At 54.9% G+C, this 20,227-nt stretch overlaps 1 protein-coding gene across 16 annotated transcripts in view; it reads left to right on the forward strand.

Annotated features, from left to right (window-relative positions):
• The first annotated feature begins 257 nt into the window (after window positions 1-257).
• Window positions 258-20,227, forward strand: part of CDK18 (cyclin dependent kinase 18) — a 28,871-nt gene continuing 8,901 nt past the window's right edge. For 3 of the 16 annotated variants that reach the window (XR_012432176.1, XR_012432169.1, XM_074034294.1), the window contains exons 1-3: window positions 258-514; window positions 19,594-19,744; window positions 19,934-20,076. Coding sequence is in view for 7 of the 16 variants with exons in the window: in XM_074034294.1 (XP_073890395.1) it covers window positions 19,615-19,744; window positions 19,934-20,076 (273 nt within the window). In the remaining 9 variants the exon portion in view is untranslated. Of the gene's footprint in view, window positions 596-646; window positions 2,277-8,040; window positions 8,155-19,593; window positions 19,745-19,933; window positions 20,167-20,227 lie in introns of those variants that run through there. The other 13 variants (XR_012432177.1, XM_074034290.1, XR_012432178.1 and 10 more) reach the window with 9 other exon arrangements.

Below are 20,227 nucleotides of genomic sequence, written 5' to 3' on the forward strand. Positions count from 1 at the left end.
AGTGTACCCCTGGCGCCTTGGTGTCCTGGGGTGATCCAGTCCAGAAGGCCTCATCCCCTAGCCAAGGCTCTCAGGGCCGGCTTTAGAAACGAAACAAGAAGAGGCACTTGGGCCCTGGTTCCCAGAGTGGGAGAAAGGGGTGGGCACCCGGGCAGAGGGAGCCCTGGGGATTGGTAGCGGCTGTGGGCAGGGCGGGAGGGCCGGGGGCGGAGTCAACTTGTACATGTGAAAAACTCTGGCGGGGGCCGGGCATTTTCCTTCCTCCTCCTCCTCCTCCTCCTCCCTCCTCTTCCCCACCTTCCTCCACTCCCTCCCTTCCCCTCCCCTTCTACCTCCTCCTCGGCCAGCTCAGGTTGCAGCTTCTCTGGGGAACTGCTCACCTTTCCAGAGCAGGGGAAGCTGCCCCGTGCCCGGGCGGAGACCCCAGCAGGGCGCAAGGCACGGCACCTAACCCCGCGGCACCCCGGCCGTCGCGGGAGGGAGCGGGCGCACTGCAGCCCCCAGGACACGCGCGGTGAGTCCCGCGGGCCGTGCGCCGGGGAGGAAGGGGAGGTCGGAGGAGGGGGCACCGCGGCGCCGGGTGTACGGAGCAAAGGTAAGCGGAACGGCTCTTAAAGGCGCAGTTTTGCTTTTGCCCTGGGGCGGGAGGTTGGAGGGAAATACCGGAGCGGCGAGAGGACAGCAGAGGATCACGAGGCGTGATCTGTGTGATACTGTGTTGTGTGTTGAGGGGTGGGGGGTACCCTGGAAAGACCACTCCTAAGTTCCAGGTGCTGGAGAGGGAGGGCTATTTTGCAGTCTAAGACCCTGCGCCCCCTCAGGGAGTCTCCATCTGGGATCACTTTGGCCCCTGGGCTCCTGTCTGAACCCTACAAAGCAAAGTTTTCCACCCAGTCCCGAACCAGGCGCTTTCTAAGCTCCCTTCATTCTGGGAAGGGCAAGGGGCAGGAGTCTCCAGACACCAGAGGACCCGAGAGTGTGGGGCCACATCGCCGCCTTGAAGGGCTTCCTGGGCTCTGGTGAACTTTCCAGAGCGGCAGGCAGCGGGTGGGAGGCCGGAGCCCTGGGAAGAACGTGGAAGGACACGTGAAGCCCTGCAGGTCCCAGTTCTGGGGCAGGCAGGGGTCTGGGGAATGCTGCCTCTTCTCTCATTCCACCCCGGAAGACCAAAGGGGCAGTGCCCCCTCCACCCCTCATCGGCAGGCGCCAGAGGGTTAATGCAGCAGTGGGAAAAGAGGCGGGGGCAGGGGAGAGGGGGGGAGTAGTGGGCGGTGACCTGTTGGGCTAAGGAGATGTGCCTTGAGGATTCTGCTGTAGTTGGGGGAGACCATCAGGAATCTGAAATCCAAAATCGGGTCTGGACTGGAGGCCTCTGTTTTCGCCCTGTTGGGGGCGGGGATTCCCTGAAGGTGTCTGCAGACCTTGTGCTGGGTGGGAGTTGGGCTACAGAGACAGTGAGGGGTTTTCTGTGCTGCAGGGTCAGCGCCCTCTTAGGCACCGCCTCTCTTCCTTCTCTCTGGGCACCTCCTGGCAGTCGGGGTGGGAGGATTGACACTGTGGGAGTGGGAGGCCCTGGAACCTCTTCTGCGCTGTCTGCTACTGTTTCCCCTTCCTCTCCACCCCAGCCCAGCCCTCAGCAGTTACCCAACTGTGGCCTGGGCCCTGTGACTCACTGACACCACCGGCTTGCCCCTCCTGTGTCAGCACCCGGTGAGCTTTGGCATGTTCGCGTGGCATTCCCCACCCGGGCATGGGCACGCGGCACATTCCTGGACACTGTCCTGAGAGGATGCCTGGAGCGCCTGGTGGACTGGCATGTCCTCAGAGATCCTCTGCCTTTAGCCTGGCCTTGGGAGGGGCCTGAGAAAATGGTGCTGAGGGTGCTGAGGGTCGGTGGAGTACAGGGTGACACTGGCTCCAGGTCTGAGTTTGCATCCTGAAGGCGTTCCAGAGAGAGGGTCACCTTGCCACAGCAAAGCTACTATCTCGGGTTACCCTGTCCCAGCCACCTCCTGCGCAGCTGAGGAGCCTGTGGGGCTGATCTCCCCCACCCTTAATCTGGGGTATACCTGACCATTAGGTTCCCAGGACTCTCCCCACTGGGTCTCCAGGACTCTCCCCATACCCTGCCAGGAGAATGGAAGAAGCTCTCCACGCATGCCAGAAGAAGTTCTTCCCAGACTTATCGTGTGCCAGAGGCAGAGTAGACAAGCCTTAGTGGCCACCATTTGTTGAATATCTACTGTGTGCCAAGCAGTGTGTCACAACTTTATGAAGTAGGTATTATTATCATCCCCATTTTACAGGTGAAGAAACTGAGTCTCTGAGACCAGCTTTTCCAAGGTCACACAGAGGTGGGATCCAGCCCACTTCCTTCTGACCCCAAGCCTCTGCTGTCAACCCCTGCCCCATTATGGGGAGGTTGCGGCCCACTCTGGGGTTCTCTGGTCTGCATCAGTCCTCGGGAGAAGGAAGAATGGGGGTGGTGCTCCAAGTATTGAGGCTCCCATCTGTCTGTCCTGCACTAGGCAGAGCCAGGCTTCTTCATGGGGCACAGGAGAGAAGGCACCAGATCGGAGGAGCAGGTAGGTTCTTGTTCTGAGATCTCGTGGGATCAGGCTGCCAGCCCTGCAAACCCCCACTCGGATCTAGAGGACATGGAGCTGCCTTTCAGGGTGCATTTGCTTCCTCTACAGACCCGGACTCTGTCCTCTGCCTACTTGGGCCGTCCTGCACTCAGGGGAATGCGTCCCACACGGTAGGGCAGAGCCCAGCTTGACTCTTCCCAGTTCCTACCCTAACCAAGCCTCTACTTTCTGGGATCACCCTGTTGGGACTTTTGTCCGGCATCTCCATCTACTTGTCCTCTGATTCCTTCTGTTCTTCTCTAACTGAGCTGGAGACCTAAAGGGGAGGGCAAACCTCTGGCCTTGGTGGAATCCAGCTCCAGCATATAGTAGCTATGTGACCTTCCCTTCACTAGCACACTCATGAACTTCTCCCAGCATCTGTTCCCTCATCTGTAAAATGAGGATCATAACAGAGAGGGCTGTTATAAGATTTAAATGAAATAATGCACAGTGCCTGGCATGTAGCAGAGGCTAAATAACCGGTAGCTATAGTGGTTGGTGGTGCTTGTTTGGCAAGGGAATTTCCTAGTGATTGTACCAGGGCTGGTCTAGAGACCAAGGTAGATTTTCCCAGCCCCATCACGCCAAGCTCTTAGTTAGACAGAATCTTTACTGCTCTTCTAGGTTAGGGAGGAGGGCTCTGTGTAAGAATGGTGGTGGTGGTAGGGCAATGGGTTGGATGGAAATCTTCCAGGAGCGGCCAGGAATCTGTGCTGTGGGGGCCCTACCTTCTAGCAGGTATGAATGAGACAGGCACTGGGAGCTGGAGAGGCAGCAGCCTCCTGCTCTGAGGGGCCTCTGGCAGCGCCTTATTCCCCTGAGGTAGGAGGACCCTCCCCTGGTACTTAATTAATTGCAGTCCCTGTTCTGCTCTGTTGTTCAAAGTGAGTGGCTAGCCTGGTTCCAGGTCCACCTGATTAGGGCACCTTTGGGAATAAGTCACATTTCTCTTCCTCAGCCCTGTGTCCCACCATAACCCCTTCCGTCCCCTTCCCTGGACTTTTCACCTTTGCCCTCCAGGCATTCCCTGCTGAGTGGGCACTTTCCCATATCCAGAGGGTGGGAGCAGACCAAGGTTAATCTTGTCCTGGCTCCCACAGCTGCTTATACACACACACGTGCATGCACATGCACACACCGGCTGGGCTCACAATAGCTCAGGCCGAGGGTCTGGGACCCAGGAACACTACAGAGCTGGTAGCTGGGCCTGGCTGGAGCTGGCCAGTGGATCAGCAGCAAGTCCGGAAGAGGAAAAGCCGTGGGCGCATCTCCGCCAGACCTCCTGTCTGAAAGAGAGCCCATCTGCTCCTAGAATCTCCACAGCTACATCTGCAGAGGAGGAGGGGTAGTGAGGCAAGTGTGAGGTTTGGTTTTAAACTAAAAAGGGAGGTGGGTGGATTGCTTGAGCCCAGGAGTTCGAAACCAGACTGGGCAACATGGCAAAACCCCACCCCTACAAAAAAATACAAAAATTAGCCAGGTGTGGTGGCACATGCCTGTAGTCCCAGCTACTCGGGAGGCTGAGAGGGGAGAATCGCTTGAGCCTAGGAGATTGAGGCTGCAGTGATCCATGACTGCATCACTGCATTCCAGACTGGGCAACAGAATGAGAACTTGTCACAAAAAAAATTTTGAAAAGGGTCTTAGGCTGGGTGTGGTGCTCACACCTGTAATCCCAGCACTTTGGGAGGTCAAGGCAGGCAGATCACTTGAGGCCAGGAGTTCGAGACCAGCCTGGCCAACATGGTGAAACCCTGTTTCTCCTAAAAATACAACAATTAACTGGGCGTGGTGACATGTGCCTGTAATCCCAGCTACTCGGGAGACTGAGGTAGGAGGATTGCTTGAACCCAGGAGGTGGAGGTTGCAGTGAGCCAAGATCGCACCACTGCACTCCAGCCTGGGCCAAAAAACCAGAAAAACAAAAAAACAAAAAACAAAAAAAAACGGGTCTTGAAGCAAAGCTCCCTAACAGCATGAGTAACCTGGAGAGACTGGACAGCTTGCTCTGGGAGACATGGGCCAGAACTTTTGAAAGGACTGTGATGAGATCCTCTTCCCTGAAACTCTTGATAATGATCCCACCCTCTGAGCCTCCCTACCCCCACCATTAAATAAATGTCTTCCCTAGAAATGGTGGGGTCGGGGTAGACAAGATGACCCAATAATGGCTGGCTGATGTACTCATGATTATTTATATGTTGAGTGTATGTCTCCTGTCCACGATGGGTGGAGGCAGTTTATGGACTTTGGGGTCAGTTCAAATTCTACCTCCTCCACTCAGTAACTGGTTGCCTTAGGTTAAGTAATTTGCTCATCCAGGTTTCAGTTTCCTCTTTTATAAAATGGGAGGATAATACTATTATCTCATGTGCTTACGAGGACTCCAGTGAGATAATGTCCGCCCAGTAGCTCTTTGCTTTGCCTGATGTCATTATCGAGGAGTGGTGGCAGAGTTAGTGGGCTACATTTGGTAGTTCTCAGTGCCTTTGGCCCACTTGATATTTTTTCTGAAGTCAGGGTCCCTGCAAACATCAGGACTCGGCCCCCAAATTGGGAAGATAACTCTATTCTTAAAATGTTTCTGGCCAGGTATGGAGGCTCACGCCTGTAATCCCAGAAATTTGGGAGGCCGAGGTGGGTGGATCACCTGAGGTCAGGAGTTCAAGACCAGCCTGGCCAACATGGTGAAACCCCATCTCTACTAAAAATACAAAAATTAGCCAGGCGTGGTGGCAGGCACCTGTAATCCCAGCTACTCCAGAGGCTGAGGCACGAGAATCGCTTGAACCAGGGGAGGCAGAGGTTGCAGTGAGCCAAGATTACACCACTGCGTTCCAGTCTGGGTGACAGAGCGAGACTTTGTCTCAAAAAAAAAAAAAAAAGTCTACCCTCCCTCACTCTGAGCACTGTTCCCCATCTTATCATTATTGAGGGAAATTCAGACAGAGCTCTGGAATGATTACTGCCCTCACGACTTGCTTCCCTAAAGAAGCCTGCCCTTTTCTGCCTGGGGAGTCTTCTCAGGAACCAGACCTTCTTCTCTTCTCTGGCCCCAGCCATCCAGCACCCCAGGATGTGGGGTGACCAGCCCAGGAGGGGACAGGGCTGTCCTTCCCACATGAAGCAGGTGGGCGGTAGGTGTTATGCTAGAGGGCATCACTCTTGACAGAAGCAGCGCTGGCTCCCAACTCTGCCTGCAGCATGGGATGAGCCCAGGAAAGGGGTCACAGAGCCCCTCCCTGATCTTGCCATGGAGCCCGGCTGGCAGCATCCTCTGCTGTGGCTGGGCTGGGCGCCGTGTTCTGTGTGGATGCCAAACCTGGCATGGCTCCTTCCCCAAGGAAGGTGGCCCTTGGGGAGGCTGTGACTTTCTTGGCTGTGGTACCCAGTAAAGAGAGTGCCGGCCGGGCGCGGTGGCTCAAGCCTGTAATCCCAGCACTTTGGGAGGCCGAGATGGGCGGATCACAAGGTCAGGAGATTGAGACCATCCTGGCTAACATGGTGAAACCCCGTCTCTACTAAAAATACAAAAAACTAGCCGGGCGAGGTGGCGGGCGCCTGTAGTCCCAGCTACCTGGGAGGCTGAGGCAGGAGAATGGCGTAAACCCGGGAAGCGGAGCTTGCAGTGAGCTGAGATCCAGCCACTGCACTCCAGCCTGGGCGACAGAGCGAGACTCCGTCTCAAAAAAAAAAAAAAAAAAGAGAGTGCCATCTCTACACAGACCCATGCAGTCCCTTCCAACCCTGTACAAAGTCAGAAGCCCACAATGTGGTTCCAGCTCTGCCCCATCACTCTCAGTGGCCTCGGGCAGATCGCTCACCTTTCTGAGCCTTGCCTTCTTTGCCTGAAACAGAGCGCAGACCAGGGGATTTCCAAAGCCCCTTCGGAGGCTGCTGGTCTGAGTCTCCGACTTTTGCCAGTGCTGCTAATGAGGCAAGCTGTGTGCTGGGGCCCCAAGAGGGGCTCAGCCTCCTGTTCCTCCAAACTGTAGAGCCAGGGGCTTCCCCCAGCTGATATCTGGGTACCTGGTCCCTGCCGTGCTCAGATGGGCAAGGAAATCCTGGAATGCCTCAGCCCTGTCAACTAGGAGGAGAAGAAGTACCTCTCAGAGAAATGGATGCTGGATTCAAACACTACATAGGCACGGGATGCTCAAGGCCAAGGGTTGGCAAACCATAGCTCTTGGCCAAGTCCTGCCTGTTTGTGTATGGCCCATGAGCTAAGAATGATTCTTACATTTTTAAGTGGTCGACAAAAAGTCAAAAGAAGAAAATAAAGTTTTGTGACCCTTAAAAATTTTATAAAATTCAAATGTTAGTGTTCATAGTAAAGTTTTACTGGTGCGAGGCCAAATTCATTCATTTCCATCTTGCCCATGGGTGCTTTTGTGCTACAAAAGCAGAGTTGCAGAGTTGCAACAGAGACTATGGCCCGCAAAGCCTAAAATAGTGGCTGTCTGGCCTCTTACAGAAAAGGTTTGCTGACCCCTGCTCAAGATAATCATAGCTCTCTCCAGACTTTGCACTAAACTGCTCCAGGATCTCAATCTAAAAGTACTTTCTTTTCATTTAAAAATAAGTGTTGCTCTTTTCTTCTTATGTAAGCAATAAATGTTCATTATAGAAATATTAGAAGATGCAGATAAGCAAAAAGAAGACATTAAAATCACCCATAATTCTACCACCCAGGAATAACTACTGCTGGTGTTTTGACTTACCGCTTTCTGGGTTATCAGTGTGCTGTGTTTATATGTGCATGCCTGTGACACATGTGTATATCCTGCATACATACAGCTTTTACAAACTGTACACATCTGTCCTCTTCACTTAAAAACACATCTCGGCCAGGTGTGGTGGCTCACACCTATAATCCTAGCACTTTGGGATGCCGAGACGGGCAGATTACCTGAGCTCAGGAGTTCGAGACCAGCCTGGGTAATATGGTGAAACCCCGTCTCTACTAAAATACAAAAAATTAGCTGGATGTGGTGTCATCCGCCTGTAGTCCCAGCTACTCGGGAAGCTGAGGCAGGAGAATTGCTTGAACCCAGAAGGCAGAAGTTGCAGTGAGCCAATATCGCGCTACTGCACTCCAGCCTGGGTGATTCCGTCTCCAAAAGAAAACACATACACACACACACACACACACACACACACATCTCAAACTGAACCCTTGGGGGACACCCAGGCAGGGTGCCCAGCAGGCAGCTGGACCCAAGCATCTGGAGCTGAGGGGCTTGGTGGGGCCACGGCTACAGATCTGGAGTCATCAGCACGCGGGTGGTGGTTTCCACTTCGGGAGGCGATGAGGTCACCCAGGAAGCATGCCCAGAGGGGAAGAGCAAAGGGCCAAAGAGGGAATTGTGGGAGTGTTGACATTCAAGAGACAGGTAGAGGAAGTGAGTCCACCAGACCCAGGAGGAAGGAAGAAGCAGGAGGAGACCCAGGCTGCCAAGGGAGTGGAATCCGAGGCCCAGGGCCCAGGACAGTGCCTGGCGCTGAGCAGGTGCTTGTGAAATGAGTGAGTGACTTTGAGGGGGCTGAACCCTGGTGAGTGAGTGAGTGACACTGAAAAAGGACATTTAGAGAACAACTGAACAACTATGAGATGTTCAGAGGCCTGGAGGAGGCCATGCAGGCCAAGGAGGCCTCCTGGGCCCGGCCTGGTGGGAGGGAGACGCGGGGCAATCCAAGTGACCAGAAACTGGGAGCTGGTCAGTGGAGTTCTTGGCAGTGACATGAAGCTGCTTTTTAAAGCCAGTCTCTCAGATTGGAATGAGGAAGGTTGGAGATGACCAGCCAGGGGTTCCTGTCAGAATGTGGGCACTGGGTGGCGTGGGCCAGCCTGGTGGGGGTGGAGTATAAATAGGAATACGGTTTAGAGATGCTGGGAAATCCTCCCCCTTCCCTCCCTCCTCATGAGACTGAGAGGTCCCCAGGGATGCCAGGCTCAAAGGCCCCTGCAGCTCTGTTGCCAAAGTTGGGCATGGAGAGAAACCCAGAGACATGACTGAAGGTCCCATGACAGGCCAGCAGGAGAGCTGGATGCGGGATGTCTGGCTGAGAGAGGGCTACTGGGTGGGTGGATTTGACACTCTTCATTTCTTCTCCAATTTATTGTATAAAAGATGGTAGGCGTCAGTTTCTGTGCCAGAGCAAGTGGAGAGGAAACAGAAGCTGTTTCCTCTGGGATTTAAGGAAGACCTAAGGAAAGGTTCCAGACTTTGGGATCTCAAAAACACAAGACAATTGGGGAAGGACCTTCCTCAAGGGTCTTTAAAGAGGGCTGCTAAAAGGAGCAGAGAGGGCTCCTCTGGCTGGGAGAGTAAGGCGGGCTTTCTCTGGAGGCAGGAGGATGTGGGAGATGGAGGCCAGGCCTATCCTGGCCCCTTGCCCCTTCTCTAGTCTCTGATCTGGGATGTCTGTACGCCCAGGACCAGAACTGACAGAAGGGCTCCTTGTCCCATCTTATCACTTGGACATCCTGAGCCTCCTCAGAGAGTGCAGACCAGCTTTAGCTGGGCCCCCAAAAAGGGTCAAAAGGAAAATACCAGAAGATGCAATATACCTCTATTCCTTGAGCCTCAGGAAGCCAGACAGCAGCAGGGTGGACATCAGTAGGACTGAAATGGAGCCACACAGAGGGGCTAGACGCGAGGTCGTGTGGGGTCAGGAAGGGTCATCTGTAGGAGTCAAGGCCAACATCTGAGCCTGAGTAGTGCACCTGCCCTGCAAGGCTCTGAGAATCTTCCCTGAGTGACAGAGCCAGGAAGAGGGCCACAGGCCCCTCCAAACCCCATCCCCACAGCTCTGGAGGCCCTAGCTCAATGCATGTTGCAGGAGGAACTTCTCATTCGGGTTTTTCTCATTCCAGTCCACTCCTCAATGTAGGATGACGCCTCCAGCCCCAAAACCTCCACAGACCTCACTGGGGGAGTAATTGCTGGGCAGGACACTGCTCCCACTGCCCCAGCCCATCTCCCACTGCTGTCGGGCCACATGCTGGCTAGAGGAGGAGGGTCAGGTTTCAGCTGAGGCCTAGAGTCCAGCTTTCATGTATCATTTGCTAGTCATTTGAGGGCTCACTCTGTCTTGGGCCTTGGGTCAGGCTCTGGGGGTGCAGTGACGAGTCACGCCACAGTGCTTGCCCTTAAAAAGCTCACAGGCAAACTAGGGAAATGACAAGTAAACAGTTATAGGACAGGGAGCCAAGTGCCCTGTCTTGGGACGTCAGAAAGCTGTGGGAACACGGAATAGGGACCATCACCTGGCTGGGGACAGTGGAGTTTCAGGCTAGAGGAGATGCAGAGGTCCCCATGGCAGGATGAGTAGCACGTTGTTGATCTGTCCCTAGTCCCCCCTCCATCTGCTTGGGTACCAATCCCTGTATTCCTGTTCCCTCTGAGACCCAAGAGAACTGAGGAGGAAGCATGTCCTGGGGCGTCTGGGGCTGGGTGATTAGACAGTCTAGGCTTGCTCTAGTGTGGCCAGAAAGAGGACAGGGCCAGGCCCACCCCGTTCATGCTCAAGTCCCAACTAGGACAGGAGCTGGCCTGATGAGAAGATACATCTAGAAACAGGTCCCTGGCCTGCCTGAAAGTGGAAGGAAAGGCACCAACATTTATTGCACGTGGCAGTGTGTCCTGGATCTTAAAGGTGATTAAGATACGGTCTTTGTCCTTGAGGGATCTCATGTGTCTATCTCTGTAGAGGAAAGAGGCTTAAACAAGTCATCATGAAACAGTGGCTCGATGGCCTCATTCAGTCACTTGTCCATGCGTTCCACAAATGCTGAGTACCTGGTGGGCTCCTTACTCTGTGTAAGGCACCAGGGAAGCAAAAATGTTAAGGCCCTGTTCTTGTCCTGAAGGATCTCACAGTGTAGTTATGAGTGTGTGCTGGCTGCTCTGGAAGGGACAAGGAGGAAGGATCTCACTCTACCTAGAGGAAGAAGGTGTGGTCACGCACAGCCTCCCAGGGGAAGTGACCCGTGAGTTGAGTTTGGGAGTGGTTTTACCGAGGGGAAAATTGAGGAAGGGCATCCCAGGCCAAATGATTGCAAAGCCGTGGGGTGTGAGTGGAGTTTGCTCTGGGAATGCCAGGTACATCTGATAAAACCAGACCCTTTGGGGAGGGGCGACAGCTGAGACTCAAGAAGACAGGGATCCAAATACAAAGGCCTGGTCTGCCAGCCCCTGGAGTTTGGACTTTTTCCTGAAGGCAGTGTTAGCTTTGAAGGATTTTTTTTTTTTTTTTTTTTTTTTTTGAGATGGAGTCTCGCTGCAACACCCAGGCTGGAGTGCAGTAGTGCCATCTCAGCTCACTGCAAACTCTGCCTTCTGGGTTCAAGCAATACTCCTGCCTCAGCCTCCCAAGTAGCTGGGATTACAGGCGTGCACCTCCATGCCCAGCTGATTTTTGTATTTTTAGTAGAGACAGGGTTTCACTATATTGGCCAGGTTGGTCTTGAACTCCATACCTCAGGTGATCTGCCCGCCTCGACCTCCCAAAGTGCTGGGATTACAGGCGTGAGCCACCACCCCAGCTGCTTTGAAGGATTTTTTTTTTTTGAGACGGAGTCTCACTCTGTCGCCCAGGCTGGAGTGCAGTGGCGTGATCTCAGCTCACTGCAAGCTCCGCCTCCCGGGTTCACACCATTCTCCTGCCTCAGCTTTCTGTGTAGCTGGGACTACAGGTGCCTTCCACGTCGCCCGGCTAGTTTTTTGTATTTTTTAGTAGAGACGGGGTTTCAGCGTGTTAGCCAGGATGGTCTCGATCTCCTGACCTCATGATCCGCCAGTCTCGACCTCCCAAAGTGCTGGGATTACAGGCTTGAGCCACCGCGCCCGGCGAAGGATTTTAAATGGGCAAACGACACCATCAGAAAGCAGTTGAAAAAGTTAAGTCTAGGATGCTTATGGCGGTTGGATTGGAGGCCAAGTATTATTCTCAGTTAGCAGCAAGGAAACTGAGGCATAGGGTGTCTTCCCAGGTCACAGCTACTAAGTGGGGTTTCTTCCATGACCCCAAACTGCAGAGAATTTTGGAGAGCAGGGCTAGACACCGTGTGTTCCTCACTGCAGGACATTTCTGGTTGGAGTGAGACTTTAGGAGACAACGGTGCATTTGTCTGGAGCAGAGGTGACCCTGATCCCCACTTTGCCTCCTGAGTAGACATCCGACAGGTTTGCCCAAATTGCTCCCGGAAGGCCTTCCCCGCCTACTTCCTGCATTCCAAACAGAGGCTGTGGGAATCCTCCTGGAGCTCCGGGACTGTCCAGAGCATCTGTTCATTGGCAGGGTGACTGCAGGCCTGGCTATGCTCATTTCTGACCACACTGAAGATTTCAGGCCTGCAGCCTCTCTCATCTAGGCTGGGGCAGGGCAAGGTTGTGAGGAGGCCCCAAGGCTTCTGCTGCTGATGCCACCACAGCTGCAGGCACCTAAGCGGTGACTGGCTTCCCCTGAGGTTTGTCCCAGGCTCTTGGAGACTAAGGCCTCCAGCTGTGCAGAACAGGGTCAGCTGGAGGATGAAGGAAGAGATGGTATCTGCAGGCTCCCAGCAGGCACAGTTCTCCCTGGGAGGAGGGAATGTCTCTGAGTCCTAGCTCATGACGACTGCAAACTTGGTCAGCCATGGCCTCTAGTTATTTGAAATTCACCCAAAGCCCAAAGTGGCTGAGTGACCGAGGCGGGGGCAGGGACTGGGAGACAGGGTGTCATAGGGATCCTGGCTGGTGGTCAGCCTTCGTGACTGAGGGGCAGACCCTATGGGCTTCAGATAGTGGGCAGCCGCAAGTTACATCCCCCAACCCCTGCCCCCGGGCCCACAGAGACCAAGATTGAAAAGAAAAGCAAACAAAACAAAAAGAGGGACTTGGGGATGCATCTAACATGTGCCTGGAACACAGCAGATGCTCCATATGTGCCTGTAAAGCAGACATGTGCCTGCTGTATGCCACCAGCACCAGGCATAGAGACCAATGTGCTCCAGGTGAGGGAGACAGGTGAAAAGTCATGCCCCATTGAAGGAGGGGCACCTGGTGGTCCTGGGGGTGTGGGGTGAGTTCCGGGAAGCTCCTGAAGGCCCCATGGACTTATACAGCATGCAGGGGACAACGAGGAGGGGCAAAGCCAGCGAGGAAGGGGCCCCAGATCTTGAAGGGCCTTTAGGTGCAGGCTGGGGAATCGGGGCTTTGTTCAAGAGGAGGGCAAAGAGGCATCTTGAAGGGGTTTGCTGGGAGGAGACTCCAGTCCTGGCCCCAGGAGCTTAAGAAGTGAAGCTGGGCCGGGCGCGGTGGCTCAAGCCTGTAATCCCAGCACTTTGGGAGGCCGAGACGGGCGGATCACGAGGTCAGGAGATCGAGACCATCCTGGTTAACACGGTGAAACCTCGTCTCTACTAAAAATACAAAAAACTAGCCGGGCGAGGTGGCGGGCGCCTGTAGTCCCAGCTACTCGGGAGACTGAGGCAGGAGAATGGCTTAAACCGGGGAGGCGGAGCTTGCAGTGAGCTGAGATCCGGCCACTGTACTCCAACCTGGGCGGCAGAGCGAGACTCCGTCTCAAAAAAAAAAAAAAAGAAGTGAAGCTGGCTTTCCCGCTCTCCAGTGTACAGCATCCCAGATTCCCAGGATGCTCCACCAACCTCCTTCTCCACCTCCATGGTCTCTAGGTCAAGGTCTCTCAGGGGTCCGGCCCCAGGGCAGGTGTTAGGTCTGGGGCCTGGGACAGGTTGTCCCAGCAGTCAGTGGGCTGGGAATCTGCCCTGTCTGGACACTGGGGCCCTGGGGCTGGCCGGGCCTGCTCTGTGGAGCTTTCTTTCCTCCTAAGATAGAAGATGGAGATTGTCTGCCAGGAGCCAGGGTTCCCTGCCTTGCACGGGCCCCACCCTGAGTGGCCCTGCAGTTGTCTAAGGAGGGGGGACCCTGCCTCCCTGGCCCTTCTCCCCCTCACATCTGCCAAGAGATGATCCTGCTCCCTGTCTCCTGGCCCTCTTCTATCCTGGAATCCGAAAGCACTTTTCAATAAGGAAGTCTGCGTGGATGTTTGATGAAGTTTATATGAGGACTCTTTTTGTCTGGGCAGGAACTTGAGAGACGAGAGCCAAGCTTTGCTGGACATCTTCCCTGTGCCAGCGGTGTGTTGTGTTGGCTCCCCCAGCATGTCCACTCAGATACCACTGGACATTGAAAATGTCACCTGCTCAACATCCAACTCGTGGTCTTCCCACTGAAACCACTACTCCCAGAATGCCTTGTCTCCTCCAGTGACTGTTCCATCCCTCCACTCCGGCTGCTTGGCCAAAACCCTGCAGAGTCATGCTTGACTCTTTTCTCACCCACAACATGCAATCCATCTGCAAAGCTCTTTGGCTCCACCTTCAAAACATAGCCTGAATCCAGCCACTTCTCACCACCTCCGCTGCTCCACACTGGTCCCAGCCACCACCAAGCTCTCTCCCCTGGGCCTCAGCAGCAGCCTCCTGCCCGGGCTCCCTGCTCTCCCATTGCTCCCCTTGTCTGTTCTCAACACAGCAGCGTGTTAAAGCCTCAGTGAGATCATGTCAGTCATCTGATCAAGCCCTCCTTACCCCTCGAGGCCCAACACAGCTGCTCCGCGCTCCCATCCAGCATCCTCTCCAGCCGCATCATCATCCTGCAGTGAACCAGACTCACTTCTGCCTCAGGACCTTTGCCCCTGCTGTTCCCTGGCTGACCTGCTTCTCCCAGACCCTGCAAGACTGACCCCCTCACCTTATACCTACTCTGGATTTCTCCTGAGATGTCACCTGCTTCTCGGGGAGGCCTTCCTGACCACCCTGCTTAAACTTGCAACTGCACTTCCCACACCTTCCCTCTTTCCTGCATGAATTCCCATCATTGCACTTGTCACCATCCATCATACTGTGTATTCATTCTGTGTATTGTCTGCACCTCCCTGCCCCTGATGGAAGGTATTAGGAAAGGAATTAATATCTGTTTCATTCATCTGTGATTCTCAGGGTCTGCAACAGTGCCTGGCATGCAGCAGGTGTTCAATGATTGTTGAATGAATGATTGGAGCCAGGAGTGAGAGGGGTTTTATAACGTTATTGCGATTCCACAGCCCGCTAGTGGTAGCACCAGAGTTTGGGTTTGTTTGGCATGCAATTCAGAGTGGGAGAAAACAGTCAAGCCTAGGCCACAGGGAAGGGGCAAGGGCAGGGAGGGCTCCAGGCAGGAGAAGAAAGGAGCAATATGGTCACGTTTGTGCACTTCGCAACAACCAGGAAACTGCTGCATGATCTCGAGCAAGTCATTTCCCTTCTTGGAGCCTCAGCATCTTCACTGGGCAAGGGATGGGGATGGAGGGTGTGTGAGCATCTTCCCCTGCTAACATTCTGGGAGGCCAGCCCTGCTCACTGGGTGCACAGTGGCCTCTGGCAAGTGCTGGCTTTCCTCCCAGCCTGGCTCCTCCTTCCTCCTTCTGTGCCACTCATGGCTCTGGCACCAGCAGGAAGTTCTGGGCCGGCTGCTGTGTCCCTGGAAGGAAGCAACTGGAGCGGGCTGAGAGCTTTATGACTTACCTGGGCAGGGAGGTGGGAGGGGAGGCTGGCTGGGGTCTGCCTGCCCACCCTGCAGCTCCTCAGTGGGACTCTGCTCCTTCAACTTCCCCCACCCCCCACTGCCAGGCCAGCATCCCTGGATGCCCATTGCCCTCTTCCCCTGGCACCAGTTGCACGGGGACAGCCCCAGATGGCTCCTTGGCCTGAGGACAAAGGCTGTGCTGTGCCTGGCCCTGGGCTGGCCTCAGGCTGGTCATACTGAGTCCTTCTGTCCCCACTTGGGGGTGAGGGGCAGACAGCACTAAGGTGACAGGCCTTTTTCCTGTCTCCCTTCCCCCTCAACCCCCAAATCTGAGGAGCTGACTCTCCCAAGGGAAAAATGACAGAGGCATCTTGTGTCTTGACCTAGGGAACAACAGACTATTCACTGCCCAGTCTGCCCTGTCACACCCAAGACCCTGCTGGGTTCAATGCCCCGATTGTCCCCAGCAGAGAGAGACATCCACTCTGCTGTGGTCACCACCCCCACCGCCTGCTCCCCTGTCACCATCAGGAAGTCCATCCTACATCTGACCTCCATCCCTCCATCAGGAAGTCCATCCTACATCTGACCTCCATCCCTCCATCAGGAAGTCCATCCTACATCTGACCTCCATCCCTCCATCAGGAAGTCCATCCTACATCTGACCCCCATCCCTCCTGCTACTGACAGACACTTCCTCTCGGGCTCCTCTCCTGCGGGTGGAGAACAGCTGGTCTGCATCGCCTGCACTGCTTGGCCCCACATTCTTGCTCCACTCAGCTGCCTCTGGCCTCACCCTCCCTCCGTCTCCCTGCGTTCACCCCACCCCAGGCACAGGCTGGTGGCTCCTTGCTCCTCACTGAACCTTGGGGAGAGCAGGTGTGACTCAGGGCTGAATCTCCTTTGTCTTGCAGAAATGGGGGGCCTCCTTCCCGGAGGCTTTTAATGAGCTCCCCTCCCCTCAGCCTACAATCGAGAGCAAGGGTGTGAGATTTATGGCTGCTACTTGCAGATTCCTGAGCTGCAAATCCAACAGGCCATCCCATAAATCCCAGACTGCAGGACAGTTTTATGGGGAAGCCCTGTTTTTAGAAAGGGGTGTGGCTGGTCTCCCTCCTGGCAGAGCTCAGACCCCAGGGAGCCAAGTGCCCGCCTCTCCCCACCCCCAGAGAACAACCATGACAAAGCACGGGGACATCGGTTGGTGCAGATGCGCCGGCTTCCAGGACAGAGAGACTTTCTCTCCTGTGGGGGGCCTCCTGCTCTGAAGATCCCCTGCCTCAGCACAGGAGGGTAGTCTGGAAGCCTGGGCAGATAACTGTCCCTGACCTGGACCTTAGATGTTTCCTGGTCACGGCTCCAGGTGTACATCATTGGAGATGTTTTTTCAAATGCATTTTCCCAGACACCATTCTCAGAACCTCAGTTCCAGAATCTCAGGGTAAGACCTAGGAATCTGAATTTTTTTACAATGCTCCCTGGTGATTCTAATGCTCAGCTGTCTTTGAAAATAGTTGGCTGAGTGCAGTGGCTCATGCCTGTAATCCCAGCATTTTGGGAGGTCGAGGCAGGCAGATCACTTGAGGTCAGGAGTTCGAGACCAGCCTAGCCAACATGGTGAAACCCTGTCTCTACTGAAAACACAAAAATTAGCTGGGTGTGGTGGTGCAGGCCTGTAATCCCAGCTACTCGGGAGGCTGAGGCATGATAATTGCCTGAGCCCGGAAGGTTGCAGTGAGCCAAGATCACACCACTGCACTCCAGCTTGGGTGACAGTGAGACTCCATCTCAAAAAAAAAAAAAAAAAAAGAAAGAAAGAAAGAAAGAAAAAAAGAAAATAATTGATCTGTAAAGGGGGCCATCTCCACTCTCCTATCTTACTTGGAAATGGGAGTCACCAGGTAGGAGTGTCTGGGTCCTCTTGTCACTGGGACCCATACCTCCTGCCACCATCACGAAGCCTCCAGTGGCCTGGATGCTATACACAAGTGTGAGGCTTGGTGGCTGCCCTCTGGAAGCTTCCTGTCTGCAAGAGTCCTGCAGACAGCAGACCTGAGACATTGCACAGAGCCATGGAGGAGCAGCTGAAGATGACTGACAGGAAGGAGTTTAGGGATGGGGAATCAGGAAAGTCCAAGGCTGGTGGGCTTTGCCAAGGAAGCCAAAGAGGAAGCACTTTCAGCTACCTTCTCATCAAAGGAGGCATCACCAGCCCCTGAGTTCCTTGAGAATAGGGACCACCCTTTACTTGCCTCTGAAACCCTCATGCCTGGCACAATGCTGGCGCATATTAGGTGTTCAGTTTTTTTTTGTTGTTTGTTTGTTTTTTGAGACAGAGTCTTGCTCTGTCACCCAGGCTGGAGTGCAATGGCGCAATCTCCACTCACTGCAACCTCCACCTCCAGGGTTCAAGCGATTCTCCTGCCTCAGTCTCCCAAGTAACTGGGATCACAGGCATGTGCCACCACGCCCCACTAATTTTTTTTGTATTTTTAGTAGAGACAGGATTTCGCCATGTTTGGCCAGGCTGGTCTCGAACTCCTGACCTCAAGTGATCCACCTGCCTCAGCCTCCCAAAGTGCTGGGATTATAGGCGTGAGCCACCATGCCCGGCCAGTTTGTTTGTTGAGTGGAACTGAGTGAGACTTCAGGGCCCACTGACAGAGATGGACCTTCCTAGCACTGCAAACCCGAGGCCTCCACTCTGAGAGGTGCCAGCCTGCTGAAGGAATGAAGGAGAGCCTGTTCATACCCAGCCATGAATCTCGGCTGGGATCAGGGTGGCTGGAGGGCCACCACTGAGCTGTGTTTGGGGGCAGCCAGGAGCATGCGCTGCCAGACAGAGGACCCTTTGCAGGCTGGCTGAGGACAGAAGGATGTGATCATTAAGCAAAGCCAACATGTTACTGATCCATAATCCCTTAAACCAGGAGGATTCGGGAAAGGCCTGGTCGCCTTGGCAACCAGGTGCTGGCCAGTGGCAGGGCTGAGAGCATCCTCCAGGAGTGGGCTGTGCCTGATGCATGGGTAACAGCTGGGAGCGGGTGCAGCGCAGCCCATCATAGGGCTCACCCCGTGGTGCCTTCTTGCTGGCATGGGCAGAAGCCCTTGTGAGGCCTCAAGGGCAATGTGTGCAGAGCAGGATGACGGGGGGCTGCACTGAGCATGTAGGAAACCATGAAGGGAAGTGGAGGGGAGGTGGGATAGTGCTGCTCTGGGTTTTCAGGGCAGGAGGGAGAAAGGAGGGTCTGCAGGAAAAAGCAGTTGCATGGGTCTCATTGGGTGGCCAGCAGGGCATCCTCTATGGGGGTGTCTCTGCCAAGAGGATAGAGCTGCAAGTCTAAGAGGGACAGGCATCAGCTCCCCTCCCTGCCTCTCTGTCCTGAGGGAGAGGAGGGTAGCCCCCCTCCCCCAGCCCTGTGCTCCTCCCCTAAGACCAGAGGGCACGAGGAGCTGGAGAGCCTGAAGAAGAAAGCTTTCATGGTTGGGGACAGGGCCGTGGGGGTGGGCAGAAAGCTCACACTGCTCCTGCATGGTGTTCTCAGTAGGGGATACCTGCCTGCCTGGAGGGCTCCGGCCTGGGAAGAGGCCAGCAGAGATCAGGCCTCATCTTCCCTAGGGCTCGACTGTATTCCTGGCAAGCCTCTGTGTTTGCCCTGAGACCTTCCACTGTTCTTGACCTCCCATATTTCAGCTGGAGAGGAGATGCAGCTGGCCAGCTCTGATGCACTCTTCCCCTCCCTCCTCCTTTTCCCCTCTTGCCTCCTGGGGCGTGCCAGAGCAGGGACCTTCATGTGTCAGTATCAGAGGTGAAATGAGGTTTGGACCCAATCATGTCCCAAGGGTGTTGGCCAAGCTGACATTCAGTTTATGGGCCTTGGTCAGTAAGATTTACTGGCCGTTGACACATTCAAGCCCTTGGACACAAGTTAGTAAATTTCTCCTGGCCCAACGACTGCCCGGTTCTGGCACCCTCCCTGCCACCCCAGCCCTTCCCCCAGAACTCTCTAGACCTCTAGCAGCTAAAGGGCTCAGGTCTGGGGGGTCTTCAGGATCCTCTTTGCACATCATGCCTGCTATTATGACCAGTACTTTGCTGGACTAAGTGGTCCATAGAGAACTGCACGGGGTGTGGCCGGGTGGGTTGTTGGCGGGAGATGGGGGCAGTGCTGAGAGTTGCTGAGAGGAAGAGGGTAACTGGGAAGAAGAGGGTGAACACCCACCCTCAGGGGGGTCAAACTTTGGAGAAGACACAACCCTGGCTCCCAGTGATGGTGGCATACAGGTCGACAGAACTTGATGGAAAGAGACAGCTGAACTCCCAGTTGGTGGAGACCCAGACTGGTATGCCTTGTTCATTTCACCTGCTCTTCTCACACCTCCCATCTCAGGACCTGGCTGCCCGGTCCCTCATGATCATGAACAAGATGAAGAACTTTAAGCGCCGTTTCTCCCTGTCAGTGCCCCGCACTGAGACCATCGAAGAATCCTTGGCTGAATTCACAGAGCAATTCAACCAGCTCCACAACCGGCGGAACGAGGGTGAGAGGTCTGGGTCCACCCAGCACCTCTCCCACTTACCAGACACTCCCCAGGCACCTCCTTCCCTTCCCCGCCCACCCCCTCCCCACTGGCCTTAGGAGAGGAGCACAGGGCTGGGGGAGGGGGGGCTACCCTCCTCTCCCTCAGGGCAGAGAGGCAGGGAGGGGAGCTGATGCCTGTCCCTCTTAGACTTGCAGCTCGGTCCTCTTGGCAGAGACCCCCCGCAGGAGTGCAGCACCTTCTCCCCAACGGACAGCGGGGAGGAGCTGGGGCAGCTGTCCCCTGGCGTGCAGTTCCAGCGGCGGCAGAACCAGCGCCGCTTCTCCATGGAGGTGAGGGCCTCTGGAGCTCTGCCCCGGAAGGTGGCAGGATGCACGCACAGGGGTGTGCACAGGAGGGCAGCTGCCTTACAGCCAGACTTTGTGAGTTCAAATTCCAGCTCTGCCATTCATTAGCTCTGTGACTTTGAGCAAGTTACTCAAC

Source organism: Macaca fascicularis, chromosome 1 (genome assembly GCF_037993035.2).
Source record: "Macaca fascicularis isolate 582-1 chromosome 1, T2T-MFA8v1.1".
Taxonomy (NCBI): domain Eukaryota; kingdom Metazoa; phylum Chordata; class Mammalia; order Primates; family Cercopithecidae; genus Macaca; species Macaca fascicularis.